Here is a 16568-nt window from a genome sequence, read left to right as displayed (position 1 = left end):
TTAAGAAAAGTCTGGTACTAAGCCATTTTAGGTAATTCAATCTGTAACTAACTTTATACGACGAAGAACCTAATATATGGATTTTACTCGTAGGTACCTACTACACATTCTGAGAGTGCCTGATATAGGTATGTAAATAATACCGCCGCAGTAATGCGGCAAAATTGAGTTTTTTTATTTACTATGATATAGGTCGCTTTCGAGTCAAGTAGGTACGAAATTAATTTGGAACCCAAAGGTCATGTTGACCGCAGTTGACCTAACTTATCCTTTTCTCTTGTTCCACAAAGCATGTGTAGGTGTTACTGTGGCATAATATACATATGTGTCTGTCGTTCATAATGTATCTGTATATATTTTTAATTCTTCATAGTATATTGTAGTCAAAGCTTTGGAATAGGCTCTTTTTGAAATAAACTAAGTTTTTATCATCATCCTCCTGCCCTTATCCCAATTTTATTTGAGGATGGCGCAGCATTATTTCTCTCTCCATACTCTTCTTCTTCTCTATCTGCCGTCATCTCACAAATAACATTATTTTTTAGCATATCTACTTTCACACACTCCATCCATCGTTTCTTTGTCGATGTTTCGTCTACTTCTTCCACTATATCTGTCCACGCTCACCTTCCTCACGACATGACTTTCATTCCTCCGCATCACATGCCCATACCATGACAGCCGGTTTTCACGCAGTTTTTCTGTTATCGGCGCCACTTTCAACCTTCCTCTTATATACTTCCTTACACTATCCATTCGCGTAACACCACACATTCCTCTTAACATTCATCTCTGCCGCATGCAATTGTCTTTCATTCGCTTTTGTTTTATCTAGAAATTCGTTCTGTGATATTAAAAATTATGGTGGGATGAAGGAGAGGGCATAAATCGAGTCAATAATAAAAATAAAATTCACACTTAAACGTTTTTGCGATTGCAGCAAAATAAGTATATTAAGTTTCTTCATTGTGGGTCGTGAATGAGTAACTTCAGCCCAATAAATAGATAACACGAATATGACAAAATTATGATCATTTATTAGTTATACAATTATTATACTTTAGGGTTTGCACCGTTACTCAATAAATTGAATGTTGTATTCGAATAAGTACAGTGCAATTCACTGTTAATTACACTGTATGTTCAACGTTTTGTATTGTATTATAAACAGTTGTAGTTTATTATACTTATTTAGTGAGTTAAGGTGCAAACCACCATCTTAAGCATGTCATGAGTTGCATTCGTACATACATGCATATTATAACAAAGATTATTTGTGATGTTCATTTATTTAACAGTGAAACCACCATTTCATTGAGATCAAAACCATTTAAATACATTATAAATAATAAGTAAAATAATATCCTAGCTCTTGTAGGAATTCAAAGAAACAAATATACATAGAAAACCAATGCCAATAGTGGAGTAATTTTAACATGTAAATCATAAGAACTAGATAATATTATTATGTCAAATAACGTCGTCTTTATTGCTAGTAAATGCTAGTTTTGTATATTTATCGTAGCCACTGCAGAGTCGGCCGACAGTCAACCCGATGGCTGGCATTTTTTAAGAAAATCTTGATTCCAATCAAAGTTTTCAGTCGGTCTGATACTGGTTATATACCTGATCTTTGTAACGTACGCACTACCATGCGTCTTCATACTGATTTATGAGCCCAAATAAACTATCGGCCAACTAAAAGTATTCAGTGCGCGGTAAATCTTAAGCATATGATATGGGTATATAACATTTGAACACTTATAAAAAAAGATAAATATTTCCTTGCTGAAAGCGCAAGATCGTCAACTTGATAAAGAGGAAAAGCTACAGTTTTTATTTTTCTTAAAAATAAACAAAAAATTACTTAGATGTGATTAACAGTGTACACGATACATAGAAATACACTTCAAGTTTACAACAATTGTTTTTTCGAGTGCAACATAAAATAGACTTAAAACTACGAGTACAAGTACTTAAGTGATAATTATTTAGGACTAGCTGTCTACTCGAGAAAAAATAAATTGTTCGGTAGGTCAACAGATATGTCAGAAGTGTGTCAAAAATAATATTCTTATCATATATTTGTATTAAATTATTTAGAGACAAGAAAACACTCATTTTATTCAAATATTTATGATTAATAATAACAATCTGAAGCTCAATACAGCTTGCAGTGGAAAGAGTGAACTAGCGATATTGTCTGCCTGCAAACGTTTAAAAATTGAACCTTATCTTTAAGGGATAAAGTTCCAATTTCCATGTCACATACTATTAATATTTTTTTATTATATGATTCGAGAATGCTTCCTAACATACAGTTCAGACAATATTCTATACGAATGATTGATACCGAGGTATTAAGGTTATTTTACTTTTTAATTGAGTTCATGGGCAGGTCATCCCGGGAGGCAGAATGAGTCCTAGTGGAATAAGAGTTGGTCGTCTGCGACCGGGACAGCTGGTCACCTCTCATCTGCGCGTATCTGTATAAAAGCAAATGCATTTGTTAATAAATTGTTAGAAATAAAAAACTAAATAAAATATGTAGTTAATTTTATTTAGCAATAGCTTCAGCTTCATGCTAGAAAAATGTTTAGTAAGTTTTTACAAAAAAAAAAAAATCGTTATTGGAATTAATAATATTAGGCACAGTTTCCAGTTTTAAGAACATGCTTCGGTTCAGTTTGAATCTGTTAGGAAACCGAATAATTCTATCATTAAAAAAAAACTTAATAAGATTTTATGATATTTTGCCATAATCTTAACCTATTTGCAAAGATTTACATTCAGCAATAGTGATGTGCAAACTATCGATACATTATAAAGTGCACGATTCGTCGAACACAAACTATGTACAAATCACCTCATTAAAGTGTATCTAGTATAATTAAATAACTTTTACATAGTTACATGTCAATATTTGAGGTGATTAGCAAAAGGTCTACGATGTAGGCCAGTAAGAGTCTGACACTCCCTCACCGCTGCTAACCCACAGCGAGAGGGGTCGTTTGATGATTTTTGACGTCGACGAAATACCTAGTACCATCAGTTCAAGTAATCATTTCTCACAAAACGGAGTCAATCTAAAGTCACGCAAAGAGCGCATTTTCATATATTAGCTTTAATTGCACCTCCTTCCGCGAGACTTTGCGAGTTTACCACGTTGTAACAAATTCGAAAAAAAAGTTTTTTTTTGTTATTCTTGGTTTTAGTAAGTGATTAGATCAAGCCAATAAATTAATTGTCAAAAGTCATTCAATGTTAATATTTTTTTAAATCTTTTAGGCATATTTCTAATTATTAATTATTTTATTGCATCAGTTCAGTTAATCACAAGTTAAAAAGCCGATCAGGCCGAATGGTTTCGTACTGAAAAAAAAAAAACAAAATACGCGAGCGTTGTTTCCACATTCAAAAAAAAAAAAAAAACGAAGCATTATAAAGCCGAATTAAAATCTCGTTCTCAAATTAAAGCATAAAAGTGCTCTATAAATCAATAGTCAATATTTCACGTACTTTGTGTAATTTTGTTCGTCCGCATCCTGATTTTGCCGGCCACCTTGTAAAATCAACCCAAAAATGCGCAGAAAAAAAAACTAATCTTGAACGTGCAAACTATATTTCCCAAACCGTATTAGCTACAGGTGCAACTAGGAATTCGATTGGTGCATTAAATACAAAGATGTTTCCTTTTTTTTAAATCTCTATATTTCATTAATAAATTAATTAAAGAAATTACAAATTCTTAGTCTAAATCCAAACCACACACTACTAAACACAAGCCCTCACAATTAATAGCGAAAACATCCTTGCAAGTTAGTCAAACTACCAGTCAGTAATTCTCAAAATCTTTAACTTTCTGTACCTTTGCACTCGTACTGTATTCCAAATATGTTAAAACTGCCCCAGGAATACAATGATTGGTTGTTATCGATCGGCTATTAGTCTCATCACTATTTTGGTTTGCAATAGGAACTGTCTTTTTTGCTCTCATTTTGATGCGCGCCATTCAATTTACTATTCTGCTATTTTTGTTCTTCAGTGTTTATTTCCTACGTAGAAATCTGGTTCATGGCGTCAACGGCTGTATATTTTCTTCGCTATGTCGGTACTTCTTGGTTAATTCTACTGTTTCTGGAATCAGTTCCTATACCAACCGTAGTTTTTACAGTCTCGAGACTAGCTTCCCTATCGTGATTAGTTTGCCAACGGCTTAATTTAACATTATTGATGGTCATTCCTCCGTTAGCAGTTTCGGATCGTTGATAATCTTTAATCCTGTGCACAGAATGGGGCAATCATAAAATTGTCGGTAGCTACAGATAGGCAAGTAGTAATATTGCATATTTTGCAAGCAGTCCCGAGGTTTATCACTACACTAATTAATTGTTTGCTAAAACTACATAATTAACTTAAATAATAAATGCACTTGCAGTCCATAAGAGTAATAAGTACCTAGTTTAGATAACCTAATCTACAAAATATTTGGTTTCGATAGTTAGATTTCTCTCTCCATCTCGTCATTTTTATCCTGTCTTTTCATCAAAAAATGTGTGCATGCATCACAAGTTTGACAACACACACAGAACATCGTCGACAAAATTTTAATTCACTTTTATGAGAATAAAAATTACATTCATGTTACAATTAAATATCTCAGTGAAAACACACCACAGTTCACTTCAGATGAAGATCACTCAACTGCAGACATCGATGTGAAGTAGTATAAATACATGCCACTGTTTATATGTATTACGTTAAAGGTGGTGTAGTTACAAAAAAGTAAAAAAATCATTAACATTTTTGTAAAGTCGAGCTGTTAGTTATTTCCTGATCCCCTCCCGGACAAAAACAAAACGAGACGAACCTCTTCTTGATCATTTTCCAAGTTTTCTTCTTACACACGAAGATGATGAAGATGATGAGGCCGACCAGGACGTTGTAGGCGTCAGAAAATTGCCAGAAGACGTCAGCATCAGGGTAGAAGGAACTGACAACTTCTAGGATCCAGTTGATCCCCATCACGGTGAACAACTTGATGTAAAGAGTGAATCTGGAACAGGTCAATTTCAAACTTTTGGCCCCAGTGAAATGGTTTTTAGTAATCTTATTGAGTAGTAATTTTATATCTTATGATTTTGTTCGCGATTGGAAGGATCTGCCATCTATAGACCTCATACCAATTCATTATATCCAGTTAAGCTGTTTTACTGTTTATACGTAACAAAACCAACTAAGCTTACAATCAAATTCTCAAACTATGTAACTTGTAGAAGAAATTCAGATTCTATTAGTACTCTTTTAACCAACCAGATCTATACTTTAAGTATCCTACTTATTTAGGTACTAACCTTTGTGTGTCTTTTCTTGCTTGGTCGTGTGTGGAGCTTTCCCTACCCTGCAGCACTTGGGTCTCTCGCTTGATCTTCGCTATCTTGAACGCCGTTAGTGCAAAGAATGTCATGTTTGCCACACAGAGAGCCACTATAGGCCCGTACAAGTACAATAATTTGCTGTTACCTGGAAATTGAAAATAGCCAAAGGTTATAGATGTGGAAGGACAGTAAATGTGTGTAAAATTAAGGGGGCAATACTACACAAACTTTTTTCAAAAGGTTCAAATGTTGTGAGTATTTTGTTCTTTGTTCATGGGGTTTTTCAAAAAAGAACTTGCCATATAAGAAACAGCCTTGTAGCCTGATCATTGGCAGCAGGGGGTGCTGCACTGGAAGAGACTCGGAGAACTCCAATGTTGCCAACAGGGCGGTGAGCGCAGTTGGCACACCAAAAGCGTACAAAGCGTAGAACACGAAGCGTTTGTGCTGCGTTCCTGACCGGCCGTGTGCGCGTTTGCCACTGGAAAGTTCAAATTAAACAAGTTATAATTTAAATTAGCACTTGATGTTTAGGCTCTGACTCTCCCAAAGCAGGATGGAGAACTTTTATTTCTTTAGTGATACATCTCTTCTCTGGTCGTCCCCTGACTAGGGCTAGGACTAGGGCACTACCCTAAGCCGCTCTAATCTTTGCCGCTGCACTTCGGTGAAATCTTTGCGCCTCCTGTCAAAAAACTACTACACTACTGTGAGCAAAACGAATAATTTCTTGTTTCATTGCAAGAATCAGGAATTGAGGAGAGTAGATCATTTACAGTTTATTTTTTTTCTGAAGTTACTTGAAGCTTAGTGTTGCCACAATATTGAAGATTTCTAGGCTCCTGATTATAAATTGAAGCACGCAGCATCTACTTACTTATGCTGACTAGTTTGTCTACCTGAGTCTATAAAACCAGTTAGTAGTGTTTTCCTGTCTAGAATAGCTTATGAATTTGTTCATCGATACTATTTTAAACATAATAATATTAATTTGCATATTATTATCTATTGTTTATTTTTTGATTAACTATTATCATCGGTAAAAATGAAATCTGTGCATAGTCGGCTACTTATTTGGGGCAGAGCCGTCGCAAGAATTTAAATTATAATATAAATTAAGAGTGATTGATGAAATATGTACGTTTCAAAAATCAAACAACATCTTAGTAGTATAAAAAACTACTACGCTGAATATATAGCGAATATAGCTTTAAGCAACTAGTCGGTTATTGTTAAAAAAGTATTATATTTACCTGAAGGTCCACCAGATATCGTAGCACATAACGTTCAACCAGAAGAATGCAGACAGCAGGGAGTAGTACACGATGAACGCTGTAATAACAATAATCATGTTATATTAATTTAATCAAGAATATAAAGTGACTTGTATGTGTGAATGTACATGCTCATTGTCTTTGTATAAATCGCACAGAACTGTTGCTGTGCACGAGGTTTCGGGTTCGATTCCCAGGTCGGCCGTATTGTGGGTTATAAAAATTTTCAGAAAGCAGCCCGCAAACTGGAATTTGATGGAGACCACATAAATATCGGCCTTGCGACTGATCTCTTTCCCCTCATGTTGAAATACCGGCCCATCGAGCTATGGGAGTGAAGGAATTGTGAGTGCACCTGTGTCTGCGCAAATGCTTGTGCACTATAATACATATGTCCTGCGCAGTTGGCTAATCTCCTTATATGAGAACAGCCGCCGTAGCCGATAATCGGCTAGGAAAACATTATCATCATCGTAAATTGGCGACTCGACCAGAGCGCTCCCGGACTCGCTGCTGTGCCATGAAGTGTGCGATGGTTTTTCGATACCTACGCTAAAATATAATTTATCTCCTACGCTTTAAATCTCCAGTGACATCGCGATTTGTTTTCATTTTATACTTATTATTTTTTATGCCTTTTCGCAATAAGTATATCTACGTTTAGGTCCCCAAATGTCACATAAATTTGGTTGTTTGCGTCAGATATTTATAAATCGAAATATATGTCGTATTAATGTACGTCAGAAGATGCGACTAAAAAACACATTAAGAAACTAACACGTAATTTAGGAAAAAGGATCAACTTTTTTTTTAAATAGTTACATATATATTTTATTACAGTTTTGGTTAGGTTATATATTTAATGTTGGCACCTATGAGAATTATTTGCCTAAAGGTTCATGATCTGTCGCGCTTTGCCTTTGCATTACAAAAAAATAGAAGAGGTACCTAAAGGTACTAATTTCGTTGTGGTCCGAATTGTTTTTTATGGAAAGTACATTCACTATCTCTAGTTTTCTAGAGTTCACGGAATTTCTAGTTTTCTTTTTTGTACAAGCCTCTGCCAGCGGTTTCACCACCCCATGGAGACTTTTATCGAAAAATGAGCCATCTGCACTGAAATTGTTTTTCAAATCTGGTCAGCAGTTACGAGCGTAGTTTAAGCGCGTCCAAGGAAACAAACAAACTCTTCAGATTTATAATATTTGTATAGAAATGCTGGTAGATAAAAATAATTTCATAGCCTTGTATCAAGTCTTTATTATTACATAGCTTCGATACCAAAATATACCGGACTTACTGGTGGTATTAAATTTACTTTTTTTTACAATAAATAGAAACGTCTAGACACTTTTGTTATTGGAAAGAATTTTTGATAATAATCGAGACGGTCTGAGTTGCATCATACAAAATATTTTGTTGTTTACGTTGATCTAATATTACTCTGAATATCGAGGTCATAAAATCTAGTTTTAGTCTTTTGTGGTTCAATAAAACAGAAAACATTTCACTTAAATTCCAGCCAGCATATTTGAGAACTACTCTGTACTTGTCCAGAAAGGTAAGGCAATTCATTCACGACAAAGCTTTGTTTTTTGTATAATTATAATTAAATGCATGCTGTGATTTTCTATAATTAAGGGAAAGAAAAGTTAATATCTGTTCCTAAAACCTGTCTGTAATGTGTATTTCTTGTTGGAAATCCAAATAAATAAATAAATAAAGCTGATAGGTGTATTATAAAAATATAGGTAATACTAGACAGCTGCTAGATGTTAATAAGAGTTGTTTAACCCGTTTCATGTCGGAGCTCAGACATACGCGAGACACAATTGATTTTCTATTGTTCTATAATAAGACGTTAAATAAGGAAGGATTCTTACAGTGACATCAGAATTTGATTTTGCCAATGTGATGATATTGTAATACATATTGGATGAGTCGTTGACGATGATAAAGATGCATTTTGAATTAATCAGTTGGAGACTAAGACGAGTGTAAAGCTAATACATAATATTGCAACGGTAAGCAAGAACATTGCTTTAATGTACGTTTACGATACAATGGAAAAGATAATCATAGTGTAGGTAACATGGTAAATAATATGGCTTTCAATGATGAAGGAAAACACATACATACATGACTCGTCAAAATGCGATGGTTATTGCTATTCCCCACATAGCTACAGAATATATGGCATTCAAATCCCTTAGGTACTCGTAATCGTAACGCATATACAAGTTTTACCTGACCAGGTAAAATTTTCGGTTGTTTGGGCTAAAGCCCATTTTTGCAGGTACGATAATAAAGTAGGTACTGCATTTTTGTATCGTCAGACTCACAGAGAATAATTGATATCCATAGAGCATTTAAGAGGTCTAAATTATTTCAAAATTATAATGAGATCGTCTAGTTTGAATTAATAAATTTGGAAACTCCAGTTTCACCCAGAATCGCAACGCATAAGTAAAAAATATACTTACTAAGAACAAGGCAGATGTTTTCAGTGATCTCGTTGGTCATTATCAAGATCTGCATGGTTGCCAGGAAGAGAAAACCCACGAAGAAGCTGAGGAGGTATGCCATGAGCACCATGCCATGAAGGTTACGGAGCTCTGGTATCCACGCATACACTGCCACGGTTAGCAAGATGAAGAAACACGAGATCAGCATACCTGGAAATAAATTCAGAAGTTATGTGAAGTTTCTTTTTAACTGACTTCAAAAAATGAAGTTTTCCGTCTGACCTCTATGGAGACATGCATTTTGTTTTTGCTTTACTAGGATAGTTTTATCTTTATTGTAAATATGTAAATATCTATCAAAACTTGTATCTTCCATTATTAGCAGATAATGAACGTCGCCTTGCAATAGAATAACAGTATTGACAACTGCATTTTCAAGCAAGCAAAATCGACGATGTCATCATTAAAGTTTAATAAGGTCTCCATCTGAAGAGTATTTCTTATTATCAGCGCTATACCTTTCTATAGTTTGTTATTTTATTTTATATAAAATTATTTCCTATTTGTTTTGTTTTTTTTTTTACTTCAATGTACGACTACTATAAATGAATCGACTACTTCATGCCCTGCTAAATTCACATTAACATACATATGCAAAGTAACTCAATAGGTTTATCTGGGCGGGTCACCCCTAAACCACAGAACCGGTTGAAATGCTTAGGACACAGACGGTCAAAGTCAAAGCCTCTAATGAGGCTGCCGGGGCTGTAGAATTGTTCGAAAGGGTTACCGCGGCTCTGGTACATAAAGGGCTTAAGAAGGAACATGATGGGTTTTAGTCAGTAAGAGTCTAACACTCCCTCACGCTGCACTTACAGCCGGTGAGGCCATTTGATAATTTCCCTTAAAAAAGAAAGTCTAGTGTCTGAAAAAAGAGAGGTAACTCTTCATTTGATTGCAGGAATAAATTATCTGGAGACGCAGGTGTAATCACGTGAAACAGCTAGTAAAAAGGAATGGGCTTCGCATTAACAAAAATAAACATACAATTTTTTATACTTACAACTACTGCTGAGTGCATAATTATTCTGTTCCGGTTTCGATGCGAAGCAAATCAACGCGTTCAGGACCCCTTTTCCTTCTTCATCGAGGAATGTGTCGATACAGTACTTATCGGGCTCATAGATGATCGCATTTGGTATGTTATTAGGTATTTCAACGTACAGCTTGCCATCCTGTAAAAGAGTAATGGAAAAAATATTAGATAGGTAGGTACTTTTTTTACTTAAGATTTTTTTAATTAACTATTATATGTACACGACGCGTTAAATTAAGCAAACTAAAACTATTACCTAAACAAAATTAAAAGATAATCGCATTGACTAGGCATGCCATTATTAATTTGTTTGTACTGTAAACACAGCGTCTAATAATACCAAGACAAGAATAATAAAATCATTAATGCGGATGTTGATTTTCTGAGAACAAATATTCCATAGAACAAATATAGGTAATTTAAAACCGCAATATACCTAATGTAATATCGAAGATAATACCAACGTAATTAAATTGCATAATTGAATTGCAATTATTAGTGTGATAAGGTCCTACCCAAAGAGGAATGAAAGATAGCGGAGATATCATAAGGAAGGTAGGTTAGTCGCCTTTTTGTAGGTCAATATACCGTACTTGGGCTTGATCAGTTACTAGAACTAACGATTCGTATATAGGAGATTCTAGGTTATGTCATCTCCGCTATTCATTTTGTTCTCCATGGTCGAGTCGTATTATCTCGGTTGACGCGATGACGCACCCTTTGTATGACGTCTCTTTGACGTATCAACACTCGAAGGATTTACGTAGAAATTATTGCGATAGGACCAGATACTACCGGGTTTCTTGCCAAAACCAACTAGGTTTGTACTACGTTGTATACTCAGTGTATACATACGTCTAAATGTATGTTAATTATGGAGTCTGACATTTAATCAAGTTTTTATAGTTTCGACTGACGTCACGGTAAATTATTCTTTAAATTGGCTGACAAGTTGCCTCTTAATTTTTATTTACGTCTTGTTTAATTAAAAGTGTCATATTTTTTTAATATATGTGCCATTTTGCCCAGATAACTGAGCTGACGAGGTCGTAATCGCTGCAGGCATTGGTGTTCAGTCGCATGCGGTTAGGCTGAAAGCCGGCCTTTACATGGTTGGAAAAGCTTAAGCATATGATGATGATGATGGACTATGACTTTATAAATATAACATTAACTGAAATAGGTTAATTTACGTATGTGAAAGGTGATTGATTGATTACCTACAAGTAATATAGGAGTGATATGTTTCTTATCATATTACGCATTATTCAAGTGTAGGACAACAGTTTACTTCCTTGTAGGAAGTTTAGTCATCTTTATAATGACCGGTATAATCAATATTTATCGTGAATCCTATTGTCTTGTTTGAGATACACATTACTACGTCAACACTTGATATTTATTCAACTTTTATAATTATTATCATTCTATTAACACCAAAAGAGAGAAATCGGAAAATCCTATAACTACCAAAAACCCAATCACATTGTGGTCTGACCCGGACGTAGACATCATGCTAAGCAATCATATTCTTAAGACCACAGAGATTTTTTAAAATTCAAGAATTATAACAGGATCCTGTTACTGAGGCTATCCATCTGTATCTTATGAACCGTGATAGTTGTTTGTTTACAGGTTGTATATGTATTTCCCTTGCCATTGCAACTGCTGTTGTAACAACAAATTGTAAAAACTTCAAATGTTTCATACAAAAATTCAGATAGAATACTTTGAATAGGAATTGATACTGTTTCCCTGAGTTTTTTTTTTCATTTAGGGCATAGGTACTACACATCGAGGTTTTGGCAGTTTAATATGATCATGTAACACGTAATAAAATAAAAAATAGACACGGTATCTAAATATGTGTCAAATACCGCTGTTACATCTAACCAATTAACAGAATGCTCTATTGTTCCCTTAATGACATAACACATTAATTAGACATAGAATGTGTTACATCCAATTAATAGTATCAAATATCAATATATTATAAAAGTAGGTAATATACCTAGTTGTTTTTTTCCTGCGCCCATATTTTTTTGAACAGGATAAAAGTAAACTAGAAAATAGACGATGTGTATACAGGAATAACTATTCATCTACGTTTTAATACATTTTATCCTGTAATTAACTTCAAAATTCATTCCTCAAACAAAATTGTACAGTCAACCTCAGGTCAGTGGTAACAGTTTTATAGAAAAATCGTACTTATTACTATTCAGTTGAGGTGCATGACAGTTACCACTGATGTGCAGTCTACCGTACATTTTATTTACTTAATTAAGGCGCAAAAATAAAACTATTACAATAATATTATTGCACATTAACTTTGGATAAGTCAAAGTCAAATATGTAGAAAGTCAAATATAAGTAGGTACAGTCATCGCTTACTTAATGGGTTTTCGAAACTGATTGTCTATCATAATATGTACGCCGATGCCCTTAGTGCTTAGACATTAGAGAAATATGATACCTAATGTATGATATTTTTTATAGAAGATTATTGCCGATACGAACCTACAATGTAAGTACACACATGAGTAATGTTGCCAGGTCCGATTAGTTTTAAATCGGTACATAGGTACACATTACACATACAGGTTTTTAGGGCATCGGGATTTAGGGTGGCAAATAAAGAAACAAAGGTTTCTAAGTCTGGGCTTTATTATTGGGATTTAAACTACTAGTGCAAGCATAGTATTATATTAATGATTAAAACTTAGGTATTTTATTTTATTTATCGGGACATTTAACGTCCCGATCTGGTACAAATCGGGACGTGTCCCCAGACCACCTGAAAATCGTTTTACCTGGCAACACTGTCCGTGAGATACCTACGTACGAAGGAACCAGTAAATTAGAATATGTCATCAAAACAAATGTAGATATGTACCTATGTAGGTAGGTAGGTATCCGCATTATGTATTTACGATGATAATACTTTAAAATACTTTAAACGACCGCTCCAAATTCGATAGGAACTTTATTGTTGCTTCTTTAATTGACAGGAAAACTTGTGCATAACTATTTATTGACGTAGGTACATAATAATCAAAACAGACAAATACATAGCGAAATATTCTAAAACCCATAACTTCCCCAAATATAACAATGCCGTAAGTATTACCAATATAGCATGAATCATACAAACAAACAAGGGCCTATTGTTGTGTGTATCAGCACTTTTAAAACTATGGTAAATAGCAAGGTTTTTTTAAAAAGTTAAGTATTTCTTCAAAAATCATTGTTACATTGCCATTCCATAGATAATATTAGTTTCGTCTTTATTGAAAGCTTTGCATTCTTAAGATAAGAAAGAGGTTCTCAACTCGGTCAGAAAAAAATCGGTACCTGATAGAAGTACCTACCCAAAAAATGCTCTATTACATCAGGGGAATTCCATTTACCCACGATAAGGTTTCTTTCTTCAAAAACGACCTGTAGCTGTACTAATATAATAAAGAGATTTTTTGTACCCTAAAGAGACCGCAACTAATGAACCGATTTAAAAATTCTTTCACCATTGGAAAGCTACACTCCTCCCGAGTAACATAGGCTATATTTGTTCCTGAACAAGCGTCTATTTTCAATATAGGTATCACAATTCATAGTAAGGCAAAGTCATCATTCATCATAATTGGGTAAAGTCTAATATAAAAAACAAATATTATCTTGCCAATAAGCACGAATCTACAGTTACACAATTACACTTGACCATGAAATCATCAATTTCCCGACTAGCCTTTTTTACGTACCTAATCATTAGTAACCAAACTCAAGGATACCAAGCTACTTAAGACGATGATTCTAATCATTTTTTACTACTAAGGAACAGTTTTTACAAACTTAGAAATACAATGCGCTGGTATACACATTGCTTAATTGAATAAAGACTGGTTAAAGGTTCTCCATGAGTTTTGTGTCAATTCTTCTTCATGGAACCATCGGCTTGGGGCCATGTACCTACCTAGCTGCGGTGAGGGTCAGTCTCTTACTGACTAAAAACCGTCGTGTTTCGCCGCAGGCCTTTTATGTACTAGGGCCGCGGTAACTCTTTCAAACAATCCCGCAGACCCGGCAGGTAGCTGTTTTGACTTACTTCTATTTGTAATAAAAACTTTGACTTTAAGCTTGTTAGCTGGTTGGACGGATGGTTCCACTCAAATTGACACTTTCATACAGTCGCGACTTTAAAGCAACTCAAGGGGAGTTGCTTTCGGGCTTCTCATGGATGTCAAATAGGAAATACCAGTCTTATCTATTTTAAGTTTACTTAAACTTATTAACAGAAATGATACGAGGCAGCTTTTTATGAAGTTCTAGAGAATTTTGTCAGATAAGTCTCGGTACCTAAACCAAACAAAACTTACATTGGTCATGTGCCATAGGAAATGTCTATTTTTGACAGCAAAAGCTCTAATGCCCAGTGTTCAGACTTCTTGGTCATCTCCTCATTTCTTTCTTTTTATTTTTCCTGCCATGACGGGTTTCGCTTTTGTTTTGTTTTTTTTTTTCACTTCGGTCTGTCAAAATATTGGTATCGCCCGCGGTTCGTCGCGCGACCAAACCCGATTAAAAAACTATGAAAAAAACCTTGCTAGAAGTGCTGACCGTTAGTGCCTGTATCACCCTGACTCGTGGAGAGACTTTACTGACGCAAGTGCGGAGGAAGTTTCCCGCTGGCCGGCCGGCTTCGAGTGCCCCGTCGTGGGCAGATTCTCTCCCGTCCACTTCCCTGTTTCCCAGGTAAGTTTGTCTTTTCCAATCATATTGAGAGTCACGGGGTTTCAACGGGGACTTCAGGCGAGATTGCAATAACATCAGTCACTTCTCCAGCAGCGAGTACTATCCACCCAGTTTGTATAGACAAGAAAAGTTTTTCTTTCGAATGGTAGATTTGACGTTTATTCTATGAATCCGTATTGTATATTTTTTATAAATACTGGGCATAAAAAAACGGGGAAAAACAATAATATAATGAGCTTATTTTTGCTAATAAATAATATAAACTAAACAAAAAACTATGAAGCCTATCATTACATAGTATTGTAATTTATCCCTATCCCTATCTATATATTTTTGAATATTTATTATCCTACTATTATATTAGCTATTAAAATAATGTTATTTGCATTAAAATAATAAGTATTTTCACTATTGTATTATAATAGTTATTTTTGGTATTGTTCATCATTGTTATGCCGATAAACTTGTTTTGAATATGATAAAAAAATACGTAACTACAATAAAATATCTAACTTGGGGTATGTTAAAAAAAGATTTTTCCTTCATCAACAGGAAAATAATAAATGTTATTCTTTTTTTTTTCATCTTAATAATATTCCAAAACTAATCTATATGTGGTTATTTTGCTATAAATATGTACAAACTATAAGCGTATACAAAGTTAATTTTATTTTATATATTTTTTTATATTTTGCACTGTTTTTTTGACATTCACATCAAGTTTCTGTACTCAAAGGGTAAAATGGGCCTCTATTACAAAGGCTTTGCTGTCTGTCAGACCGTCCGCCTGTTACCAAGCTATATCACACGAACCGCGATAGCTATAATAGAGAGTAGACATTTTCACAGCAAAAAACTACAAACCCCAATCCAACAAATGTGATTTTTTGTAGATTCCTGACGGTGCAGGATTCTGTCTCGCATTTAGCCGGTTCTTTTAGTATAATTTCTTGATCATACTAGGTACGAATGTTTTTTATAGTATCCTTCAAAAGGTCGTTCTTCATGACGTCAAAAGGTGTGATATCAAATTCGTCGAAATTACACCATATTCCACTTCCCACGTCTTTTTAAATAGGTATGTTCGGATTTTACCGTCTGTGGCGCATCTTCCTTTAAATCTAGGTGTGCTATAGGTATTAATATAGCGTATCCTACGTTTCTGTGATCTGTTTTTTGTACAATGAATATCGATTTATAAGGAATGTATTAAAATGCTAGTTACATTGTCTCGCAGAATTAAAGCTAAATATATTTCCTAACATTTAATATCATTAATTTCCGAAAAGTAGGTAACGCCTGATTCCATAATTTTACTTTTTTAGCAGTTATGTCATCTGAACTTGAAAAATAGTTCACAATTGCGTAATTATAGTTTTTTTTATTTTTATTATCTAGGTGTTCTATTTGTTCTTACTCTCGACTATTATTTTATTGACAAGCGGCCCGAACTTTGTAATCTCTCTTCACATATCTATAGTCGTTAGTAACTATTAGGTCATCTGTGGTTAAACATGGTTAATTTAAAAGTGATTGATCCGGATTCATTGGCCGCGAGTGTAGTTCCGGTTACTATCGACCTCCAAACCACAAATATCGTTTAATG

The 16568-nt window shown here is 34.5% G+C and overlaps 1 protein-coding gene across 13 annotated transcripts in view; it reads right to left on the bottom strand.

Moving 5' to 3' along the window:
- Nucleotides 1-918: 918 nt before the first annotated feature.
- Nucleotides 919-16568, bottom strand: part of LOC110382910 (G-protein coupled receptor Mth2) — a 56658-nt gene continuing 41008 nt past the window's right edge. For 7 of the 13 annotated variants that reach the window (XR_010276695.1, XR_010276699.1, XR_010276697.1 and 4 more), the window contains 8 exons: nucleotides 10181-10352; nucleotides 9136-9327; nucleotides 6632-6710; nucleotides 5678-5859; nucleotides 5355-5523; nucleotides 4871-5077; nucleotides 3869-4281; nucleotides 919-2486 (listed from right to left, as the gene is read on the bottom strand). Coding sequence is in view for 3 of the 13 variants with exons in the window: in XM_064035755.1 (XP_063891825.1) it covers nucleotides 2372-2486; nucleotides 4871-5077; nucleotides 5355-5523; nucleotides 5678-5859; nucleotides 6632-6710; nucleotides 9136-9327; nucleotides 10181-10352 (1116 nt within the window). In the remaining 10 variants the exon portion in view is untranslated. The remainder of the gene's footprint in view (nucleotides 2487-3868; nucleotides 4282-4870; nucleotides 5078-5354; nucleotides 5524-5677; nucleotides 5860-6631; nucleotides 6711-9135; nucleotides 9328-10180; nucleotides 10353-16568) is intronic. The other 6 variants (XR_010276700.1, XR_010276693.1, XR_010276701.1 and 3 more) reach the window with 3 other exon arrangements.

Source organism: Helicoverpa armigera, chromosome 8 (genome assembly GCF_030705265.1).
Source record: "Helicoverpa armigera isolate CAAS_96S chromosome 8, ASM3070526v1, whole genome shotgun sequence".
Lineage (NCBI taxonomy): Eukaryota > Metazoa > Arthropoda > Insecta > Lepidoptera > Noctuidae > Helicoverpa > Helicoverpa armigera.
This window is presented reverse-complemented; position numbering and strand designations above follow the sequence as displayed.